Source organism: Nannospalax galili, unplaced genomic scaffold (assembly GCF_000622305.1).
Source record: "Nannospalax galili isolate Female #2095 unplaced genomic scaffold, S.galili_v1.0 scaffold64, whole genome shotgun sequence".
Classification (NCBI taxonomy): domain Eukaryota; kingdom Metazoa; phylum Chordata; class Mammalia; order Rodentia; family Spalacidae; genus Nannospalax; species Nannospalax galili.
In genome coordinates this window covers 1,439,144-1,463,077 of record NW_008352316.1, presented here as the reverse complement: position 1 = coordinate 1,463,077, position 23,934 = coordinate 1,439,144, and the positions used below count along the sequence as shown (strand labels likewise).

Here is a 23,934-nt window from a genome sequence, read left to right as displayed (position 1 = left end):
TATATTTTGCCCACATGTATGTAAGTGCACTTATGTAGTACAATGCCTGTGGAGGTCAGAAGAGGGCATTGGATCCCCCTAGAACTGGAGTTACAGATGGTTGTTAGCCACCATGTGGGTCTGCAAGAACAGCCATGGCTCTTAACTACTCTTAACCACTGAGCTATTTCTCCAGCCCCACATTCTCCTTTTTCTTAAACTTTTAGTTTGAAATAATTACAGATCCTTAGGAAGTTACAAAGAGGAGGGTTTCCTGTGTAAACCCCTCCACTCAATGTCCATAGTATGACTTTTACATAATTATACTTCAGTATCAAGCTAAGTACATTAGCATGTGCCACATGTGTACATAGTTATGGGACATTTTATTATATGTATCTTCACGTAAACACCACCGAAAGGAAGAGACAGAACTGTCTGTCTCTACAGAGATGTCACAAAAGTTTAACTTGCCGTAGAAACTTTAAAAAGAACTGTGATTCGGTCCTGGAAAGATGACTCAGCGGTTTAAGAACACTGGCTCTTCTTGTAGAAGACCCGGGTTCGAATCCCAGCACCCACATGGCAGCTAACAACTGTCTGTAACTCCAGTTCTAGGGCATTTGACAGCCTCTTTTGTCCTCCATAGGCATTGCACAACTGCACTTACCTACATGCAGGCAATACATGCATACACGTAAAATAAAAATAATAAATAAAATATTTTTAAAAATGAAAGTTGAAAATTACAAAAAAACAACAACTGATTCTCTTCTCCAGGATTAATGGATCTACAATTATTATTTTGTATTCTGGGATATGGATGTGTGGAAAGAAAGGCCGCCTATTTTTTTTTTTTTAAGTTTTTTGAGGAAGTTAATAGAGGGGAAACAAATCTCTTTTCATGGGTAAAGTCTACGAATCTTAGATGAGTTTCTGGTTTCTTAGGAAAACCAAATAGCACTTCAACTTTTAACCACTACATTTATTAGATACGAAACATAAGTAGATAACAAAAAAAATATTTTGCTGAGCTCATTATGAAAGTTCACGTCCTTTATTATTGAGGCATAGCAAGTTTATGGAGAGATGAAATTTTAAAGTGCAGTTTGAGAATTAGAAAAAGAGTTCCTGGAAAGGAGATAGGGAGACAGTTATACTGGTGATATTTTGATTTTTAGATGGTTTGAACTTCATATTTATCCCCAAAGACAAGAGCGCCAATATACCCTCCTGGAATTTGCTTACATATTTACTTTGCTCACATTATTTGTCTATACTGTCTAATATGCTTTTGTGGCAGGAGGCTGCACAATGTGACCCTTCCCAAGACTTACTCATGGGTTACTCACCTGCTGGTATTTTCTCCTTGTAGCATTAGTCTTAACTCAGGGCTTTAAAGTGAAGGAGCTAAGGTAAAGTATTGATTGCTGCATCTAAATATGAAGCCACACACTTTATGATATTTTGATCTGTATTGGTTACTTAAGGCTGTCCTACAGGACATATACTGTGTTGCTCAAAACAGCAGAAATTGATCCCCTGACAGCTCTGAAGATTCACAGATTCAAGTGTTGATTTGGGCCATGTTATAACTAAAGATTATAGGGGAAGATCCTTCTTGAACTTTCTTAGTTGATGGTGGTTCTCAGAAATCCTTGGCATTTCTTTTTGTAGCTGTATCACTCAAATTACTGCCTCAGTTATTAATGGCATCCCCTCTATGTGTCTTTTTTTTTTTTGTCCTAATTTTTCTCTTATACGGACACTGGTCATATTAGGGTCTACTCTTACTTCACATGATCCTATCTTAATGTAATTATACCTGCAAAAAAACCTATTTTCAAAAAAAGTCACCTTCATAGGTTTCAGGTCTGTGAACCTGTCTTTTTACTGGTTGCAATTCAACTTGATATGATATGATAATAAGCCATAATAAAATTTAGAATATAGTCTTAAATTTTGGTGTATCAGATAAGCTGTGCTTTAAGACAAGCCAAGATCTGCATGTATTTGTGAGCTCCATCCCCTAAAGGTATCGATATAATTTTGGCCAGAAGAGACTTTTACTGACTATTCTCTCAAATTCTTTTTGATGAAAGGTTAGGAAGTTATGGCTTCAAGAATAGGTAGTTTTATATAAAGTCATACAGTTCATGTAAAATTTAAATTATGTGGACAGGGCGTGGTGGCGCACGCCTTTAATCCCAGCACTCAGGAGGCAGAAGCAGGTGGATCCCTGTGAGTTCAAGGCCAGCCTGGTCTACGTAGTGAGTTCCAGGACAGCTGGAGCTACAGAGAGACCCTGTCTCAAAAAGATCAAAAAAAAAAAAAAAATAATTATAGCAGAAGAGCTTCTAGAGCCATTGTAGTTATAATTTGAAATTTCCTTTTAAGAACTTAGAGATTTAGCCCTTATATTAAAAATTGTTTCAAAAAGTGAATTACTGTAAATGTACTGAACACTCATCCTTTGATATGGTCTACACACATACACAATGAGGAATGCCATTGTAAATATAGCTTACTAAATATCTGTGAATTGTATCAGTGTATATTGGTATGTTGAAAGCCTTAAGAAGTCTGTCTAGCTAGTTAGTAGCTTTTATTTTTTGCATCACAGTGTTAGGTAAAGTGAGGTCTGTTTTTAAAAATATTTTTACTGATTCATTGGGAATTTCATCCAGTATATTTTAATCACAGTCAGACCTCCATCTCCATTTGCACCAATTTTATACAATGTATTCAGATCATATTCGGACTCCCCATCGCTTTTCAGATGCACCACCACTCCCATACCCTGCATCAATTCATGTCCTCTATTATTTTTATCAAGTCTAATTTGTATGTCCCCAAATGCACTTAGTTGTAGGTCTATCCCCTGGAGCCTGGTCAACCTACCTGGCATCACACCCTTAAAGAAAACTGACTTCTCTCTCTGAAGCAGCTATCAGTTGCCAGTATTTCCTCAGCTAGGCTTCTTGCCTAACCCCTGCCTTCTATGCTGAAGTTTTGTTGAGCTTGAGCTTGCAGAGGTATTGTACAGTCTTTTCACAATTGTGAGTTCAAATGAACAACAGTCGTGCTCTCTGTGAAACAATTTTCTTGACGTCTACCACCTCTGACTCTTACAATCTCCTCCTTGCTCCTCCACCCCTCTTCTACAATGATCCCTGAGACTTGGAAGGAGAGGGAGTGATATAGGTGTCCCATTTAGGGATGAGTACTCCATGATTTCTTATTTTCTGCACACTGACAAGTCGTGGGTCTCCGTGTTAATCACCATCTGCAAGAAGAAGCTTCTCTGGTGAGAGTTTGAGAGATGAACTCATCTCTAGGTAAAACAAAAAGTCTTTAGGAGTCAGTTTAATACTATGTCCAGTTAGCAGGGTAACAGTAGTAATAGTTTGGTCTTTGACCTGTTTAGACACAGGTTCTTGGCCCTGATAAAAGTGTCAGGTATGGACTCCATCTTGTGAGGTGGGCCTTAAATCCAATCAGAATTCTTGGTGCCTAAAACAGAAATTGTGACCAAATGAATGATTCTGGTGGAGAAGATAAATATGGAGGAAATTAAAATTTAAATAAATAAATAATTTCAAGTGTAAAAAGTGCTGCAAGGAGAAATAGGTAGTGATTTGGTAGCATGTAATAGTCTAGAGGCAAGAATATGATCAGATTCACATTTTTGAAAGATCTCTTTAGTTGTTGATAGAATGTGGAGCAGAAAGATACAAAGTGAATATTGGGAGGCTGTGCAGATGTCCTTGCAAGCAAGAGTTAATAATAAATGGATAAAGATGACAGTAGAGAAGATGGAAAAATGCCCATGTGTTTTCCTGACTGTGTGTGTGTGTGTGTGAGGGGGGGGGGTGATCAAACCTAGGGCTAAACAAGTATTCTACCACTAGGCTACATTCCCAGAAAGAGAGAGAGAGACAGAGAGACAGAGAAACAGAGGCAGAGAGACAGAGACAGAGAGATCTCAAATCTAGGGATAAACAAGTATTCTACCATTGGGCTACATTCCCAGGCCTGTTTGTAGTGTTTTGTGGAGCCAGTATATTATGGAATACTTTGTTTTAGGATATATCCTTTGTCTAAGTATGTCTTAGATACTTAATCTTACCCAAAAGGCAGAGAAGCAATAAATAATAATAAAATATACTTAAAGTTTTTCTCTCTGAAATGCATGCTTAGTTGTTAGTAAGTATGTAAGTCTCTATAAGATAAAACTATCCTTTCATTTATATAGTCTCAAAATCTATATGGATCTTGGTCCCCACTTTTCTCCCCATTCTTCATCTTATGGTCTTAGTAGTCTGTTTTCTTTTTCATTTTAAGTTTTAAAAAATTTTTATTGAGCTTTTGTACATTACATTTCATATAACAGTTCTTAATCAAATTTAGACCCCTCTCCCCCATCCATGCCTCCACAACACCCACCAAACAGATCTTATGTATTCCACTATACATGTTAAAGTCCTATCCAGTCAAGCATTTGTACCCAGATGCCATTTGGTGCACATTCATCCACTGGAGTCTAGTCAACCTGTCCAGAAATTTGTAAGTAAGGCCTACGCTCCTTCACCCAGTAGTAATCAGTTTCCAGTAGTTCCCAGACTAGGGTTGGCTGCCACCAATTTCCCTCGCACCTTTCTGGGCCCTTGTCTCATTGAGTTGACATGGGTCCTGTGCTTGATGCCACCATTGCCACAAGTTCACATGTGCAAGCTTCTAGTGGCTAGAAGCCTCTGCTTCCCTGTGTTCATGAGCCAGCTCTGGCTCTTAACAATCTTTTCATCTCCTCTTCCACAATGGTCCCTAAGCTGTGGGTGGGTGAGGTTTAATGTAGGAGTTCTATTCAGGGACATACACTCTGCAGTTTCTTATTCTTTAAATCTTAGCCAGTTGTGGCCTTCTGTGTGCATCCCACTCTGTTGTTTAAGGAAGCTCCACTGTTCAGAGTTGAGGGGATGCACTAGTTTTTCTGGAAGCCACCCCACGCCTCATTCCACTGTGTCCATGAGTCTTAGGTATAGAGGTTTATGTCACTTAGGACAGGGCATCTCTCAGACATATATTCTCTGTGTCTGACCAGTTGTGGGGTTCTGCAGTAGCCTCCATCTGTTGCAAAAAGAAGATTCTTTGATGAGTGGTGTACCATACACTTGTCTTTAAATATAAGGATCCATATTTAGCATATGGTAAGAAACTTCATTTGTGTAGTTATGACAGATATGGTTTTCTATAGGATCTATGACCTCACTAGCCATGTGTATTTGACTGTGTTTATAGCACTACCCATGAGTTCATTTCCATTGAGAGGACTTTAAATCCAACTAGATAACTGTTGATTACTCCCCAGATAATAGTGCCCCTACTGCACCAAAAGAGGTAGTTTGCTGTGCCAGTCTTTATGGTTATTAGGCTTTAGGGCTGAATTGTACCACTGATTGATTTTTCTCCCTTAGCAGCTTACATAGTATTCTCTAGAAATATGAGAGGTAAACTTCATAAAAGTTTCCTTCTATAGGAAAGATAGAAGGCCTTCAGGTTAGTTCTTGCTCCATTGCTCCAAATCCTGTGTCCTAAGTATGTCCTGTCTTCAGCAGTAGGGTCTTATCTTCCATTTCTGGGAGATAATCAAGAGCTCTGGCAGTAGCCTATGTTATTTTGGCAGTCTCTTAGACTACTCTGACCAACCACTGAAGGGTGGCCTCTCCTGTCTGGCTCTCTGTTCCTTGCCATACAGCCCAGCTATACACATGCATTAATGTTCAGACATCATGTGTGCATTTCTCAGGAGGGTTTGGAAGCAATACATTTTCCTCTGGCTTCCCTAGTCCCCAAAGATCCATTCCATTCTGCCCCCCAATCTGACCTCCCTCCTATCCTCCCCCCAATAACACCCACCTCCCACCATCTCCTCTTTCCTGAGTCCCGCCCCCCTCCCCGCATGACCCTCCTTCCTTCCCTCCCAGCTAAATACTCCCACTCCCCCTACCCCTGGTAACATCTGTTCCCTACTATTTCCCTCTTTTGAGTTCTTTTTTTCCCTTTATCCATGTTTTTTTTTTTTTTTCTTTTTTCCATTTCCCTGACTCTTGGTGTTACATCAAGAGTATACTCACATATAAGGGATTGGTGCTATGATCTGCAAACGAGGGAGAACATACATTACTTGCTTTTCTGAGTTTGTGTTACTTCATTTAATATAACAGACCAAATCTACGCATCATAGGCATATAGGAAGAAGAAGAATCTCAGGCCATTGGCATTGACGAGATCTTCAATAAGATTATAGAAGAAAAATTCCCTAAATTAAGGAAAGACTTACCTGTACAGATTCAAGAAACACACAGAACGTCAATTAGGCATGACCAGAACAGAAACTCCCCAGGCCATAGCATAGTAAAAACATTAAATGTACAGGATAAAGTGAGGGTACCGAAAGCTGCTAGGGAAAAACAAGTTACGTAAAAGGAAAACCGATCAGAATTATAGCTGACTTTTCAATGCAAACTATGAAAGCCAGAAGAGCCTGGGCCAGATCTAAATGACCAAGGATACAAACTCCAAATACTTAATCCAGCAAAACTATCTATCATAGTCAAAAGGAAATGGAAAATTTTCCATGACATGAATAGGCTGAAAGAATTCATGTCTACCAAATCAGCTCTACAGAAAATACTCGACAAACACAAATGACTATGTCCAATATACACCTTTCAATAATAACACTAAATATCAATGGCCTCAACTCCCATGTTAAAAGACACAGGCTAGTAGAATGGATCAAGAAAGAAAACCCATTTTTATATTTTAATATCATGATTCCTGTCCTCCCCACAAGATAGGCCTGTGATCTTCCCTTGCCAAAGTGTTAGCTTGTTGCCATTTGTGGGGACATTTGCCAGTCAGATCTGCATACTTTCAGGATTTAGTCTCTTTCATTTGGTGGGCTCTCATAGATTCTGTACTATAGCAACTCAACTTGGAGTCAAAGGTTGGATTCTGAAGTCTTACTTTCCAGACAGTATAATTATTTTGTTTACCTGTGGGAAATAAAGCAACTAGAAATTACAGTGTGGTTTTCTTGTGTGTCTTACAATCTTGCTGTTGTTTTCAGCAGCGACCCCCTGTGGATGAAGTACTCAGGGAAGGTCACATCAATTTGTCAGGTTTCCAGCTGAGAGCACATGCCATGTTCTCAGCTGAAGGTCTTCCCTTAGGAAGCGACTCCCTAGAATACGCATGGCTGATTGATGTGCAGGCTGGAAGCCTTACAGCTAAGATCACAGCACCACAGGTAGGTTCTCACAGTGCTGTCTCCATTGGTTCACTTTTACCTTACTGTCTCCTGTCACCTTCTTATCTCTTTCCTTATCACTTTCTTAAGAATAACTGTTTGCTGCTTGAATGTTTATTCATTGCAGTCACTGATGGATTCTAGGGGAAGCCATTCTTGAGGTTCAGAATCTTGTAATAGAGAAGTCAGTGACTTTTCTGAGCCATGTATAATTGAAATATATAATGTTATGTAGCTCCATGTTGTCTAATAGCTGAAATTGTGTTTTAGAATGTCATGTGTTAACACTTTGGCAAGGGAAGATCACAGGCCTATCTTGTGGGGAGGACAGGAATCATGATATTAAAATATAAAAATGGGTTTTCTTTCTTGATCCATCTCTCAGTGTGTTTATTGTTAGCAGTTACAAAATCAATTTTGTTTTAGTGTCCAAAGAATTGTTCTCTGCATACTTAAGCTTCTGTTACCCAAACAGAAATGCTTTGATCTTCAAAATACCTAGTTTTCCAAAGTTGTAAGTCAATATTATCATAGATAATTAGATATTTAAAGAATTTAAATCATTGTTTAGTTATTAGACAGGATTTTAGATGCATTTTTATGCACAGTTGGCTGTCTAAGGGATTCCAATTAGCTTTATAAGAGGAAAGGTATAACCTTTGAAAGTATTTGCTGTAGAAGTTGCCAAAGTAGAATTTTTAGTTGAAATGAATTTTCATCTTAACCATGCATTTTGCCATTCACAAATGAAAAGCAACATGCTTATAAATGATATAAAGGTAGAAAAATTATTGGCTAATCAGTAAATGATTAAATAGCAGTTATAAAGTCTTTTAAGCCATGTTATTATTCTTCATAGGCTTTTAAATATTGAGCACTTGTTTAGAATGCTAATTGTGTCACCTGTCACTAATTATCTGTAGCTGTCATGTCTTTTGGAATGGGGACAGACATTTTTTTTTCATGTGGTATGTCGGGAGTATGAACTCGAGAGACCAAAATCAGTATTAATTTGCCAACATGGAATTGATCGTCGGTTCTGTGAATCCAAGGTATGTTCACAAGTATACTAGAAATGTTACAAGCTTGAAATTTAGCTTTAATCAAATGCATATATCCATGAAATTAGCAGTACAGTTCACTAATTTCTATTAATGATTTTGTAAATTCTTAGCCAGTTATTTAGTTGTTTCTAAAATGAGGTAACTCTGAAAACATATACATTCACAAATAGGAATATAAAAATTTTATTTTCCATTTTCAGTTAAAATTTATATCTTATTTCATTATTGTACCACCCTTTTGCAGTAAAGCTGTATTTATAGATGGTTTCCAAACTGAAGTAGGCAGGCCAAGTGCCTTGCATGACTCAGTTTTCAGATCAGTTTGAAACTTGTCCATTTTCCTATGATGAGAATATTAGGCATTTATCAGATTTTCTTATATGCTTTTTTCAAAATACTGAGCTTCCTTCAGTTAGGGTTATTATAGCACTTTCATGAAAACTAACAGGAGCCCCTAAGAACCTTGCACAGACAGTGACATGCACAGTGCTGTCATGCACTGCAGATCGCTTATGAGTTTGGAGAGCTGCGTTTTCTCTAATTCTAGACATATGGTTGCTTCAGAAAGCAAAAACATGGCAGTTTCATACAAGGAAAATAACAAACCACAGTTCTGTAGCAGACATAACATTAACAATTTAATCTTTCTTTTAGTGCTTTTCCTAATATGTGCCTTCGTTTTGTTGTTCTTTTGTCAAACTATTTGTTACATTGCTATAAAGTTTATGTTTAAAAAAATTTTAACCTATACTTATTTACTGACAAGAACAGAAAGAGCTCTAATTGCTGACAATTTTTTTTTTTTCTTGTTATATACACATTGCCTGGCTTTAGGGAGTTGGTTCCTTAGTTGTCTGTCAGGCAATGCATTACTTATGAATAATTCACCCTTTACCTTTAGGTATCTCCCTCTTCAGGAGTGGGGAAGACTGTGTTGTATTACTAAAATTTTAATAATAAAGTTTATTGAAGCATAATTTACACATGGTCTATTCACCCTTTTTAAGTTAATAAACCTTGTGTGGACACAAGTAACTGCTAGATCCAGTACAGATACGGGACACTTCTAGTCCTTGGAATTTCTTTGTTTTTTTTTCAGTGAGCCCTTACCCATACTACTACTCATCTCTTTTGTCACTTCAGATTAGTTTGTTTAACTCTCATTTTTCAAAATGTGTTTATTATCATATGTGTATGTGTGATGTATGTTCCTGGGTACATAAATGCCATGGTATACATGTTGATGTTAGAGGACACCTTTTGAAGTTGATTCTCTCCTTCCAACTTTATGTGAGAGATCTGACATAGGGTCAGCAGGTTTTCCTGGCAAGTGCTTTTACCTGCTGAGCCGTCTTGCTGACCAGTAGCTCTGATTTTTCCTGGTGAAAATAGGTCAGTATAGGGCAGTGACTGTTCTGAGAAGAACCTCTTTGACGTGTTCTTGAAGCAGTTATTTACTCAGGGCTACCATTTCCTCAAGAAGTTCATTGACCTAGAAGATGTATCCATTTTTTTCTAACTTAAACATTACCAAGGCTGTGTTTTAAAAGCAAAGTAAAATACATTTTTTTAATTTCTTGTACTGTCCTAGATATCAAAATATTTACAATTCAGGTATATGTGCCTGAATATGAAAACACACAGGCATGAGTGTGTGCCTGTAACTCTAGTTTTCATAAGAAAATTTAATAACTATAGAATATCATGCAGTTTTGTTAAGCTTGTGGTGTTTACTTCATCAGTTTACTTTGACCAATTCTGAGTCTCAGTAATAAGTAACATGTATTATGTCAGATTTTGCCACTTGTCTCTTTTGATTGGAATTAGTACATGGTGACATAAGACTATTTTTCTAAGTGGTAACACTTGGATACTGATTATTTAAATTATCATTATAAAAGAATGAAATTTAATTGACTTATTAAAAATGAATATGTAACAAGAATTTTACAAAAATAATGAGATTTGCTAAAGTGTCAACAATGAGTTGATGGTTTCACAATCCATTTTTATTTTAGTTGAGTTGTATTCCTGGGCCTTGTCCAACTTCGAATGATTTAAAATATACTATGACTCGTTTAGCAGTTGATGGAGCTGATGTTTACATTGTGGAACATGGTTGTGCTACAAATATAAAGGTAATCAATTGTCTTTTTTTGCCAAACTGATTTCTTTTTCCTTTTACTAAACCAAGCCTCCATATCTTGAAACATTTGTGCTTTGTCATCTGATAGACTGTAAAACTATAGAAGAGAACTTCCTGTTTTTTGCTTTGCCTATTCTTTTCCAGTATTGTTTTTGTTAAGCACTTCCACCAGTTTTCCACTGTGAATTATTTTAACATTGAATTATGGTGGAATGTAAAGTAGCAGATTATATTTATGCCCATGATATAAAAAGATAGTGTTTTTTAAGATTTTACTTTGAGTCACCTAAAAAGCTGGATGCAGTGTCACACCTCTATAATCTCAGTTTTTCTATGGTGAGATGGCAGTGGAGACAGGAGAATTGCCTGGAAACTTGTGGGCAAGCTAACCTGGAATTGCAGCTTAGCAGGAGGAACAAGAGAAACCTTACCTTGACAAGGTGGAAAGAGAGAGCCAACTCTTGAAAGTTGTCCTCTGACCTTCACACATGTACCATGAACACACACACACACAATACTTAATTTTTAAAAAAGACTTCTTTTTGAATAACTGTTGCTTTAACCCATTTATATTTCTCCTTGACTCCTGAAAACATGTCACATTTCCTTCATGGATTGCTGTTTTTTATCAAGCTTTGTTATGTTTCTACGGTTTTATTACTTAATACTCTCCATCTTTTCTTCTCATTCCTGTTTGTAGTTATGCTCCTTTTATCTGCTTTTTAAAACATTATGCTAATTAGCCAGGCATGGTGGTGCACACCTGTAAACAGAATACTCAAAGCAGAGGCAGGTGAATCTCTTTGAGGCCAACTGGCACTACAGGGAGACTCTGTCTCAAAAAACAAATCATTTTTTAAAAATCTTGTGGGGAAGGAAGTACACATGCCATACTGTGTGTAGAGGTCTGAAGACAACTTTCTGTGGTGATCAAAGGACAATTTGTAGGAGTTGTTCTTCCCTTTCACTATATATGCACCCATGTCATGCAATGCCCACAAAGACCAAAAGAGGGCATTGAGTTTCCTGGAACTGAAGTTATCATTGGTTGTTAGCTGCTATATGGGTGCTGGGATCTGAATCCACATCCTCTACAAGAACAGCCAGTGCTTAACTACTGAGACATCTGTGTACCACCCCCCCCTTTTCTATTTTTTTTCTTTTTCCTACTTTATCCTTTTTTTCTTCTACATATCTTTTACTGTATTTCAAATAATGACCAGTTTTGTAGGTTTTTTTAAAGGTACTTAAAAATACTGAAATTGCCGGGCATGGTGGCGCACACCTTTAATCCCAGCACTTGGGAGGCAAAGGCAGGCGGATCTCTGTGAGTTCAAGGCCAGCCTGGTTTACGTAGTGAGTTGCAGGACAGCTGGGGCTACAGGGAGACCCTGTCTCAAAAAGACAAAAAACAAAACAAAACAAAACAAAAAAACCCCTGAAATTACAGTTTTGTTTTATTTTCTAATTCAACTTTAGATGGGTGCAATCCGGGTTGCAAACTGTAATCTCCATAATCAGTCAGTTGGAGAAGGAATAAGTGCTGCAATTCAGGACTTTCAAGTGAGACAATATATTGAACAATTAAATAACTGCAGAATTGGACTTCAGCCAGCAGTGCTACGAAGGGCCTATTGGCTTGAAGCTGGATCAGCCAACTTAGGACTTATTACAGTTGATATTGCATTAGCTGCTGATCATCACTCTAAACATGAGGCACAAAGACATTTCTTGGAAACACATGATGCCAGAACTAAGAGGTTAGTGAAAAATCTTAAGAATGGGGGAATCAGCTTTTAATGAAAATTACTGGGTAATCGTAGAGGAAATTCTACTGTTAGGAATGGATTAAGAACATTTTAAAGATTTAATATGATTATGCTGCTGTGCCTCAGCAATGTACAAGTACCTGATCTTTATCGAGTAAATGCATTGTTTTATTCTATCTGTAGTGATGCTGTTTTATTAATGTTTTCTAGTCTGGTGTGTATTTCAGCAGTGATAGAACTGGAAATTACTGCTTTCAAGAAAACATTTTATAAAACACTCTTCTTTCTCTCTTCCATGTAACCATTCCTAGAAACTACTACACTATTATGTACTGGAGAAAATTCCTCTGGCAGGCTTTCAAAACTGCATGGACAAGAGCCTCTGATTAGGTCACCTCCTTTTTAAAATGATATATGACTTTTTCCTGGCCCTCAGCTGCATAGGGAACTTCATTAATGAGAACTGAGAGATTCATTAGTGTTCTCTTCTTCACCCCGTTCGATGAGTCTTAGGTGTAGAAGAACCATTGTGGAAGAGCGGGTGGAAGATGGTAGGAGCCAGGGAGGAGGTGCAAGACCATATGGAAACAGTCCTACAAGCTCCTGGGAACCTGCTCATATGATTCAGTGACAATGGTGTCAGCCATACACAAGTCCCATGCAAACACAGACAAAAAGCCAGCATAGAATTGGGAAAATGCACAGCAGACCCCAATCTTATCTGAAGAATTATTGGCAATTGATTGCTGCTAGGTGAAGAAAAGCTGATCTTCCTAAAAGAAGGGACTCTAGATAGACTGTGTAGACCTCAGTGAATGGACTTGCACTGGGGAACATCTGGGGACGCTAACTTGACACAGTGGGCCTTAACAGGGATGACAGAATATGTGGGCTCCAGTAGGGGCAGGGGGTATAGGAAGGTACCAGTGGTGAGGAGGGTATAAAGATGATTAAGATTGATTGAGATGTAAAAATACACAAAAATTCAATAGAAGCAAACTTAAAAAAATATGACTTTTTCCATTCCCATCTTCCTATTATATAGCTGGTACATGATTATTCAGCAAATAGCAGAAACTGTTAAGAAACAAAGGAAAGTAATAGTGTTAATCCCACTACATAGAATGTCCTCATATTTCTTTCCAAAATTTTGGTGTATGTTTCATATACTTGAAATCATCCTGTACATCTTCAAATTCTGTTTGTATTATGCTTGTATTATAGGTATAAACCCACATGTTGAGTATTTTGTAAAGACCCTTAAGCTTAAAGTAGTGGTGCACCATTAGAAACATAGGCCATTCCTTATTCATTGCCTTCATGATAACTTTCAGATTCCGTCTCATTTCCCCACCTTAAATAATGTGGGGGGCGGGGGACTTTTGCTAAGAAAATCTTCTCTCACACTTTTTGGCTTTCTTTTATGTAGTTTGCTAGAAGCATTTATGAATAGGCTTAAAGACTGAAGTTTTTAATTTGAGCTCCCAAATTCCATAAAATCCAGCTTTTGGCTGTGGATGTTAGCAGTTGATCTTTTGAGTGTTTTATAATAATTGAAAGGTAGTCTCTCTTTATTTTGCAATTTTCCTCTGAGGTAATTTTAACTATCCAATTTTTACTTCCTTACTTGTGAATTTCCTCTTTATTGACTAGGTGCACTTATGTGGTGCTTTATTCATCATTTTTTTTTGTGGTTTTGTTTTGTTTTGTTTTGTTTTGTTTTGTTTTGTTTTTTAGATAGGATTTCCCTGTAGTGCCAGCAGGCCTGGAACTGGCTATGGAAGCCAGGTTGGCTTCTGTCTCACAGAGGTCCACCTGCCTATGCCTCCTGAGTGCTGTAATTAAAGGCGTGTACCACCATGCCTGGCTAAAATATGTTTAAGTGTTTTTTGCCCCAGTGTATGTAAATGCACCCACATTGTACAACACCCACAGAAGAGGGCCTCTTTACTGGAGTTACAGGTGGTTGTTAGCCACAGTGTGGTGCTGGGAACCAAACCCAGGTCCCCTACAAAAGTAGCCAGTACTCTTAACCATTGAGCTGTCTCTCCCAGGCCATACTTTTATATAGGGATTTGATATTTTATTTGTTACTTTTATTTTTACATGTATATATGTAATGCCTGCATGTGTGTAAGTGCACCCATATTGTGCAGAGCCCATGGAGGTCAGAAGAGGGTAACAGATTCCCCTAGAACTGGAGTTATGGATGGTTGTTAGCCACAACGTGGGTGCTGAGAATCAAACCCAGGTCCTTTGCAAGAGCAGCCAGTGCTCTTGACCACTGAGCCATCTCTCCAGGCCTAAGATTTTAACTTTAAAAATTCTGTTTTTCTCATTGCATTTTTTTGTGCTAATTTGAGAAGATAATATTTCTAGTAAACAAATAGTACTTGTAATTTATTACTTTTTTCTTTTTCTTTTTTTTTAATGTGAATCTGGAACTGTCTTTATGCTGATGGTTTAAAAAGTTGTTTAACATTAATTTAGGTAAGATAAAGAGGTTTTTCTGCAAATACCTGTTTAAATACAGAAGATTATTTATACCCAATCTATCTTCATTTCTCATTCTATAAAATGTTTATTTTCATCTCTTATTTTCCAAATGTGCTGTATTTTTTATATTCATTTTTTACTAGAGTATATTAATCTTTTAAATTGATTTAAGAAAACATCGTATAAGTTTGAGTATGAAAGCTCACACTTTCAAAGGATTTGTCAAGGCCCCGGGTTTCTGTATTATCACTGGAGAAGCAAGTCTTGTAAACAGTGTCTCTGTCTGTCATCAGGCTAGGTGTGAACAAGGTGCTAATGAAACTGTAGAGCCAAGTTGTTGGTTTTTAGTGTTTTTCTTTGCCAATAATTCTGGAGAGTCTAGAATTTTTATCCTACCCACAAACTAACTTTTTTTTTATGTAGTGGTTACGTTTTTAATTTAAAAAATTTAAAAATAGGTGGATGTGGTGGCGCACCCGGATCTCTGTGAGTTCAAGGTCAGCCTGGTCTACATAGTGAGTTCCAGGACAGCTGGAGCTACAGGGAGACCCTGTCTCAAAAAGACAAAAAAAAAAAAAAAAAAAAATTAAAAATAGAAATCTTATCGGCAGTCCTTTGAGAATGCTTAAAATTATTTTAAATATAGATTTAAATGCCCAATTCTGGCATTTATTACTATTTCAGTTTCATGTTTTTAGGTGTGCTAGTTTTCTATTCTACTTATTTTCATCTTACTTGCTGTGATAAAACTTTGTTGTTGATTTTGAAAGGTAAAGTGATTAAAAAGCTAGATTACAGGGGTTGGAAAGATGGCTCAGTGGTTAAGAGCACTGACTGCTCTTGCAGAGAACCTGGGTTTGATTCCTAGCACCCACATGGCGGCAAACAGCCCTTTGTAACTCCAGTTTCAGAGGATCAGATGCCCTCTTCTGACCTCTGTGGGCACTGCATGACATCGGTGCACCTACCTACATGTAGGCAGTACACTTATCACATAAAATTAAAGCAATAAAATATTTTTAAAAAGATAGATTACAAAATAAACTTGTTTATATTTAATTTTAAAATATATTGACAATTTACATTTTTCTAATTTTTTAATTTCTTAAGGAATTTTTTTCTGTTATTGTTCTTATTTGTTTTATTTTGGATTCTGTTCAGGTTGTGGTTCTTGTGGCCAGATGATACTTTGAAGAACAAGAAGTGTAGAAACAAGTGTGGCTGTCTTGGTGGCTGCAGATTCTTTGGTGGCACAGTAGCTGGCCTAGATTTCTTCAAACTTGAAGAGCTGACACCTTCCAGTAGCTCTGCATTTTCAAGTACGAGTGCAGAGTCTGATATGTATTATGGCCAGTCTTTGCTACAGCCTGGAGAGTGGATTATTACTAAAGAAATTCCCAAAACTGTAGATGGTAATAATATATGTTGTTTGTCTAGTGCTAAGCTTTTATTATCTCTGTTCCTGTGTCATTCTAAGAGACGTACAATCTTATTGTGAATTTCAGTATAATGGATTTTTTGAATAGTGTTTTGATTAGGGCTCTACATTCATCTTGTAGGCGTATATATTGATTTTTTAAGTAATACACAGTCAAAGTAGGTGTAGTAGTCAGATCCCCTGTTGCTGACAATGGGCAACTTCCTCTACAAAGCTTATTCTAAGTAATTCTTCATGTATCATTATTTTCCTATAGCTTAAGTTCAAGAGATACTTAGGAGTAGCCTTGCTTCAGCTTCGTTTGACGTTTATAGGAAAACTTATCACTAGTAATGTTTATATTATTAGCTCCATATTGCCAGCTAATTTCACAAAGTATATTTCTTATCAATAAAATTGAACATGTCAGGATGAGAAATCTGGTTTTCACCGAGCATTTTCAAGATAGTATTACAAATACACTAGTTTGGCATGAGCAGTACATTATGACTTTAAGTGTATTAAATTTAGATTTAAATACTTTATTTTTTCCAAAGACTTCAGAAGTGAATTTTCCTTTGGACTTCTTAGTTATATATTTCTACAATTAAGTATAATGTTACTGCTTAAGTTGCCATGTTGCATAGATGAAATGTAGAGAATTCTTGATATTTTACCATTGTTTAGCCTTTTCCTCTTCGTCCACAGCAACTTAGTTCTACCATTTGTCAGTAGGTTAACAAAAAAAGGTAATAGTTCTAAGAGTTACTTTTATTGTTAAATTTGTGCCTCTTTTACCCTCTTGAATTTCATCTAAACCTACATTCGGATTAGAGGGTGTTTTCTTCTTACTAACAGGGTCCTTTTTCTTGGTTAGTACAGGAATGACTAGAGAAGAAGGAAGCTGAGCAAGTTTTATGTTGTGGGGGCTCTAAGAAGCTAAAGAGCTCTACTTTGATCTCTTTGGGTCTGCTTTTCTATTTGTGTAGCACGACTCTTAACTTCAAAACAGGAGTGCTCCTTTCTGGCTATGAATTCATTATTTATTCATCTATTTATTGAGTGCTTTCTGTGTGAGGTTGTTTTAGACCCTGGAAATACATCATTTAATAACATGATATAATCTGTGTTCCCGTTCAACTTTTATAGCAAATGTAGAAAAATGTTTGAAAACAAATCTAAGTGAAATATATGATGCTCTTCGTTTTAAAGTTTTCAGTAAATTTGAATTGTGTGTGTGTGCGTATATGCACATGCATCCTGGGAATTGACCCCTGATTTGTACATTCTAAACACTGATCTACCACTGATCTACCCTTAGCCCTCAAAAATATTTAAATGAAAGATTAAAAAAGAAAAGTTCACCTACTGTAGACTCTGGATCTATTCTTTCATAGATATCTTTCTATAGTGTTTAACATATTGCTATGTGAAATTAGATACTTGTGCTTTTTAAAAAATCAAGTTATATTAAATTGCCATATTTTTCATATATTCATTACAAAATGCTTAACCCACACTTTTTGTTTAGGTAATGTGAATGGTATGAAGAGGAAAGAATGGGAAAACAAGTCCATGGGAATAGAAGTGGAGAGAAAAGCTCAACACCTTAGTCTTCAGGTACCTTTACGATCTCACAGCTCATCCTCATCTTCTGAGGAGAACAGCAGTTCCAGTGCAGCACAACCATTGCTGGCTGCTGACAAGGAAAGCCCCTCAACTGTTGCTGATGACCGCATTATTCAGAAAGATTTCTTACATGGTACAAGAAGAGATGATGGCCAAGCAAGGTCAGTATTCAGTTAGGTTTAGAAACTTGTTGGTAACTAGGTTATAATTCTTAAAATTACTTAAAATACTTGCATAAGGAGTAAGTATACTTTGTTAAGATGACCTTTCCCTTTTACACTTAATGTGAAGGACAGGTTGGCTGTCCCTCATTAGTTCCAATTCAACCTCACAATCTAATCCCAATTAGCTACTTTAAAGGAGAAGGGGCACTTTTGTGAGAATTATTAAAATTTAGGAAATGTGGAGTTCCAGCGAGTAGCTAGAATCATAAAACTAGAATGTGAGGGCTGTGGCACATGGCCAGAGCCATAAAAGGAAGGAGGGATTTGTGGGTGAAAAAGCAAACTATAATGCTGCATTAAGACATATTAAGAAATGGGGGCTGGAGAGATGGCTCAGTGGTTAAGAACACTGATTGTTCTTGCAGAAGACCCAGGTTCAAATCCCAGCACCCACATGGCAGCTAACAACTGTCCGTAACTCCAGTCCCAGGGGATCCGACAGCCTCTTCTGACCTCCAAGGGCATTGCACGACATGGGTACACTTACTTACATGCAGGCAATACACGCATACGCATAAAATAAAAATAATAGATTTAAAAAAAAATTCTTGCACAAAAAACTTTTCTTCTCCTTCATTTAGGATTTTTTTTTCTTGAACCTGAACATACATTGGTATGCCAATTTGTCTTTCTTAATAAAACTAATAAATGCACTCTTTACAGATATTAGAAAATACAAAAAATATCTATACTAGAAATTTTTCTTGTCATCCTATTACTTAAGGTGAACTGTTTTACTATTCAGATACTGTCCTTCCAGTCTGTAGAACAGTTTTAGAACTCCTCTGAGCATAATAAAGGTTGGGCACTCCCTTCTTTTGAAGCATACTTGCTTGATAGGACATTTCACAATTTGCTCCTTCTCTAGCTATTTCCTCTGTCTCCATCCATCCAAGCTCTGTACTTTTCTTTCCATTTCTTCTTCCTGCAGCCTGCCATTTGTACAGTGGGTATCCCTCTAAACTCTATTCTGACCCTTTCGCCACACATTCCATATGATTTCCCTACACTGTCTCAGTAGCTGTTTGGCTTTATTTATGGTCAGAGCTAGCATTGTCTATATGTAAAACTCCAGCCAAAACTTTTGTCCTTTCAGCCTAGTACCTTGATGTCTCTGCTTGGTTATATCATTGAGACATTAAGTTCAGTGTCTTTAAAATGCCTGTTTTAGTAACAGTTATATAGAGGAATAGAGCCTGTACAGTAAATATATATTAAAGGAGGATCTGTGAGAATGGGTACACAGTAGGATTTGGGTAGTCCAACTATGCCTGTCTTCACATTGGAGAGGCCAAGAACTTGGTAGCTGCTCAGTCTATAATGCTGAGTGCCTCGGCAGTCCCAATCTGGCACTGAAGACCTTTATACTTCTAGATAACTGCTGGTGTTCAGTTCACATTGAAAGCCCAAAGAACCTGAGTTCTGATATTAGCAAAGGAATGTAGAGTAGATAAACCTGCCAGTGAGAATATAGACAAGCAGGTGTTAGCCAAACTTCTTTCTTGCACCTTTTAAAAATCTGATCTGCCATTGGAAGGTGCCGCTCACTTTTAGGGTGGTTCTTCCCATGTCAAGAAAATCCCTCACAGATGTGCCCATCAGATGGCCTTTTATTTGATTCCAGATCCAATCGAGTTGATAACCGTAGTTAACTGTCACATTGACCTTATTCCTATATAGTCTCAATTTGTTCTACCTCAATAAATGGCACTATTCTATCAGTTGATGAAATCAACTAATATTGGTACATCTATGGCTTACTTCTCTCTTTTTTCTTCCTTTTTTTTTTGGTCTTTTTGAGACAGGGTCTCCCTGTAGCCCCAGCTGTCCCAGAACTCACTATGCAACCCAGGCTGGCCTTGAACTCACAGAGATCCGCCTGCCTCTGCCTCCCAAGTGCTGGGATTAAAGGCATACGCCACCACACCCGGCCTCCTTTCTTTAAAAAAAAAAAAAAAATACCTGTATATGTGTTTGCCTGTGGAAGTTTATGTATACTGTGTATATGTAGGAGCCTATGGAAGCCAAAAGAAGATGCCAAGATTCCCTGAAACTATAGTTGTAGGCAGTTTTGAACCACAACCTGTGGGTGCTTGGGAGCTTAACCTGGATCATCTGCAAGAGCAGTTGAGCTGTTAATCACTGAGCCATTCTTCCAGCCTTCAGAAGGACTTAATCAAAGACCCTGAGTGCATTTTGTTGGATGAACTCTTAGAGTATACAGAAAGGAAAAAACCCCTATAAATGTGTTAAGTGTTTCTGGGTTTCTTCAATTTTTTAAAAAAATATTTATTATTTTCATTTTTTCTTTTTCTTTCTTTCTGCCTGCATGTAAGTGCACCCGTGTTGTGCAATGCCTGCAGAGGACAGAAGAGACTGCCCCTGGAACTGGAGTTATGGAGGTTGCTAGCTGCCATGTGGGTGCTGGCATTCAAACCCCGGTCTTCTACAAGAACAGTCAGTGTTCTTATCAAGAACAGTCAGTGTTCTTATCCTCTGACATCTCTCCAGACCCCCACAAGTGTTTAAACAATGTTTTCTATTTATGGATGTTGGTGCATGCATCTCTAATCTGTGTGTATCTGATTATTACTAGTTATAATTGGTTGCACTTGGATCCTTGGCACCTGTGTATGTCTTTAAAGTAATTGGGTAGATTTCGGTGGTAATGTTTATCACCTCTACTAATTAACATGATGTAAATTTTTATGCTTCCCCCTCAAATATAATTCATTTTTAAAAATTTTGTTGATTTCTTTTGTGTGTATATATCACACAGAACATCCTAAACTATCTTATTCAACTATACATCCATTTCCCAGATGGCACCCTCCCATAGCCTCCCTCCCCCAACTAAAGCCCTTATACTCTGTCATCCCTGCTACTGTCCATCCTGTTGTTGGCACCCCCAGCCATTTCCTACTAGTCCATATGGTGAATCTAGTCAGCCTATCTAGAGGTCCTTGTTTTAGGAAGGTCAGCTGTTCCTCATCTAGCAGCAATCAGTTGTGACTATTCCTTTAGATAAGATTGGGGTCTGCTGTTCATTTTCCTAGTTCTTTGCTACGTTGCTATTTGGGAGTCCCTTGGGCCACCCTGTCCAACAACTCAAAAGAAGGTATCTCCTATCTGGCATTGTTGATTGTTATGCAGCATTTAGCTATACATATGGACTTTTAAAAAATTATATTGGCCCCTTTAATCTTTGGTTATACTTTCTTTTTGGATGTTTAAGGCCATATATTTGGCCCAGATAAACCAATTTATTTTTACCCTTAAGGCCCTTTGAGGATCTGTTCCTCAGGGGTTAATTGGGCTTGGGAGGAGCCCCTGGCTCCTTTTACCAGTTCTGCCTTTGTGAAGATAAGTCAAAGGTCCTGCTCAACCATGGTTGGCTTCGCTTGGAAGCATGGAAGAAATGATTACTCTGTGTTGACCCTTCTCTTTGTAGACTGGACACTGGTTCAAGTCCATCTCATGGGGTCTCCTCGGCCTCCTTGATCAAGAGGACAGGTGACCCACCACAATTACAGGACATTTTGAGAGATGCTCATAGTCCCCTGGAACTAGTCGACCTAGGAGGGCAAAGCACAAAAACTGTCCTTTATGTCCCTCTGACCAAATTATTATAGGCCTCAAAGTATGTCTGTTAAACATCCAAGAAGGTTAGTTCCACCAGGCTGGTACTTTTAATTACTGTGTGCTATGTAGATAAATCTTGGGCAAAGACCAGTTGTTCTCAGATAAACCTTGCCTAGATATATATTTCTTGATCTGGTATGTATAATTTGTCGATAGGTTATTGGACTAATGGTTACCTCTGGTTTTTAAAACTAGCTAGGTATTATTTCTCTCTCGCATTGTCTAACCCTTCTATTATGGCTTCCACAATTAAGGTGCCCCCATTTTGCCCCGTTCTCCCTTAATAATGCCCTTCTCCTACGGTCCTACCTCTCTTGAGCTTCTTCTTTCCCTTTACCCCTAGGTTCCTTGTATACATTTCCCTACCCCCTCCCTTAAACTAACCCAATTTTTGTCCATATCCCTTATTAACACCTGTTTCCTACTGTTCTTCTCTTCAGTTTCTTTCTTTTCCTTTACCTCCCTGTTTCCTTTCCATTATGCTGGTTCCTGTAGTTATGTCTGGATACATACTTAACAGGATTTGGTTCTAGGATCCACATATGAGGGAGAACATATGTCGATTTTTTTTCTGAGTCTGTGTTACTTCACTTAGTATAACAGTTTCTAGTTCCATCCATTTACCTGTAAATTTCATGATTTCGTCTTTCTTTACTGCTGAGTAAAACTCCATTGTATAAATGAACCACACTTTGATTATCCACTCATCAATTGAGGGACACTTAGGTTGCTTCTATCTCTTAGCTATTGTGAAAAGAGCAGCAACAAACATGGATGTGCAAGTGTCTCTGCAGTAGGATAAGTTCTTTGGGTATATGCCAAGGAGTGGTATAACTGGGTCAAATGGTAAGTTCATTTGTAGTGCTTTCCATAGGGGTTGAACATGTTTGCATCCCCACCAGCAGTGGGTGAGTGTTCCCCTTTCCCCACACCCTCTCCAACATTTGGTATCATTTGTTCCCTTGATCTTAGCCAGTCTGACTGGGGTAAGATGAAATCTTAAAGTGGTTTTAATTTGCATTTCCCTAATTACTAGTGATGTTGAACATCTTTTAAGATGCTTCTTAGCCATCTTTACTTGTTCTTTTGAAAACTCTCTGTTCAGCTCCTTAGCTCATCTTTTAATTGGGTTACTTCCTTTCTTGATTTTCTTTTTTTTGAGTTTGTTATATATTCTGGATGTTAAACATCTGTCAGATATGTTGCTGGTCAAGATTTTCTCCCATTCTGTGGGTTTTCGCTTCACTTCCCTGGTTGCCTCCTTTGATGTACAGAAGGTTTTTAATATAATGAGCTCCCGTTTGTTGATTTTTGATCTTGTTTCCTGAGCAATTGATGTCTAGTTTACAAAATCCTTTCCTACACCTATATCTGTAGTTTTTTTGACAGTATTTTCTTCTAACAGTTTCAGTGTTTCAGACTTCACATTGAGGTCTTTGATCCATTTGCAATTGACTTTTGTGCAAGGTGAAAGATACAGGTTTAGTTTCATTCTTCTACAGGTGGAGATCCAGTTTTGCCAGCACCATTTGCTGAACATTCTGTCTTTCCTCCAGTGAATGTTCTTGACCCCTTTGTCAACTATCAGGTGGCTGAAATTCAATATACTCATATTTGGGTCTTCAGTTTTGTTCCATTGATCTATGGGTCTATTTTTATGCCAGTACCATGTTGTTTTTATGGCTATAGTTCTGTAATACAGCTTAAAATCTGGTATAGTAATTCCCCCGCATTGCTCTTAGTGCTCAGGGTTTCTTTGGCTCTCCGAGGTCTTTTGCGCTTCCATATGAATCGTAGGATGGTTTTTTCCAGTTCTGTGAAAACTGTCATGGGCATTTTGATTGGCATTTCATTGAATCTATAAATGACTTTTGGTAGGATGGACATGTTCACAATATTAATTCTTCCAATCCATGAGCATGGGAGGTCCTTCCATCTTCTGATATCTTCAATCTCTTTCTTTAAAGATTTAAAATTTTCATTGTAGAGGCCTTTAATGTCTTTGGTTAGGTTTATTATGAGATACTTTAATTTTTTTTTTGCAGCTATTGTGAAGGGTAGGGTTTCCCTGTACTCTTTCTCCAATAGCTTGTTATTGGTATATAGAAAGGCTACTGATTTTTGTAGATTGATTTTATAACATGCCACTATACTGAAAGTGCTGATGAGTTCTAGGAGTTTTCTGATGGAACTTTTGGGATCTCTTAGGTATAGTATCATATCATCTGCAAAAAGTGATAGTTTGACCTCTTCTTT

The 23,934-nt window shown here is 37.6% G+C and overlaps 1 protein-coding gene across 13 annotated transcripts in view; it reads left to right on the top strand.

The window, feature by feature from the left end:
• The window catches only part of Kiaa1109 (KIAA1109 ortholog), a 249,263-nt gene that overhangs the window by 75,689 nt on the left and 149,640 nt on the right, over window positions 1-23,934 (top strand). For 12 of the 13 annotated variants that reach the window (XM_029554131.1, XM_029554129.1, XM_029554128.1 and 9 more), the window contains exons 24-29: window positions 7,112-7,291; window positions 8,215-8,343; window positions 10,374-10,493; window positions 11,981-12,261; window positions 15,928-16,178; window positions 17,715-17,973. In XM_029554131.1, coding sequence (XP_029409991.1) covers window positions 7,112-7,291; window positions 8,215-8,343; window positions 10,374-10,493; window positions 11,981-12,261; window positions 15,928-16,178; window positions 17,715-17,973 — 1,220 coding nt within the window. The remainder of the gene's footprint in view (window positions 1-7,111; window positions 7,292-8,214; window positions 8,344-10,373; window positions 10,494-11,980; window positions 12,262-15,927; window positions 16,179-17,714; window positions 17,974-23,934) is intronic. The other variant, XM_029554130.1, reaches the window with a different exon arrangement.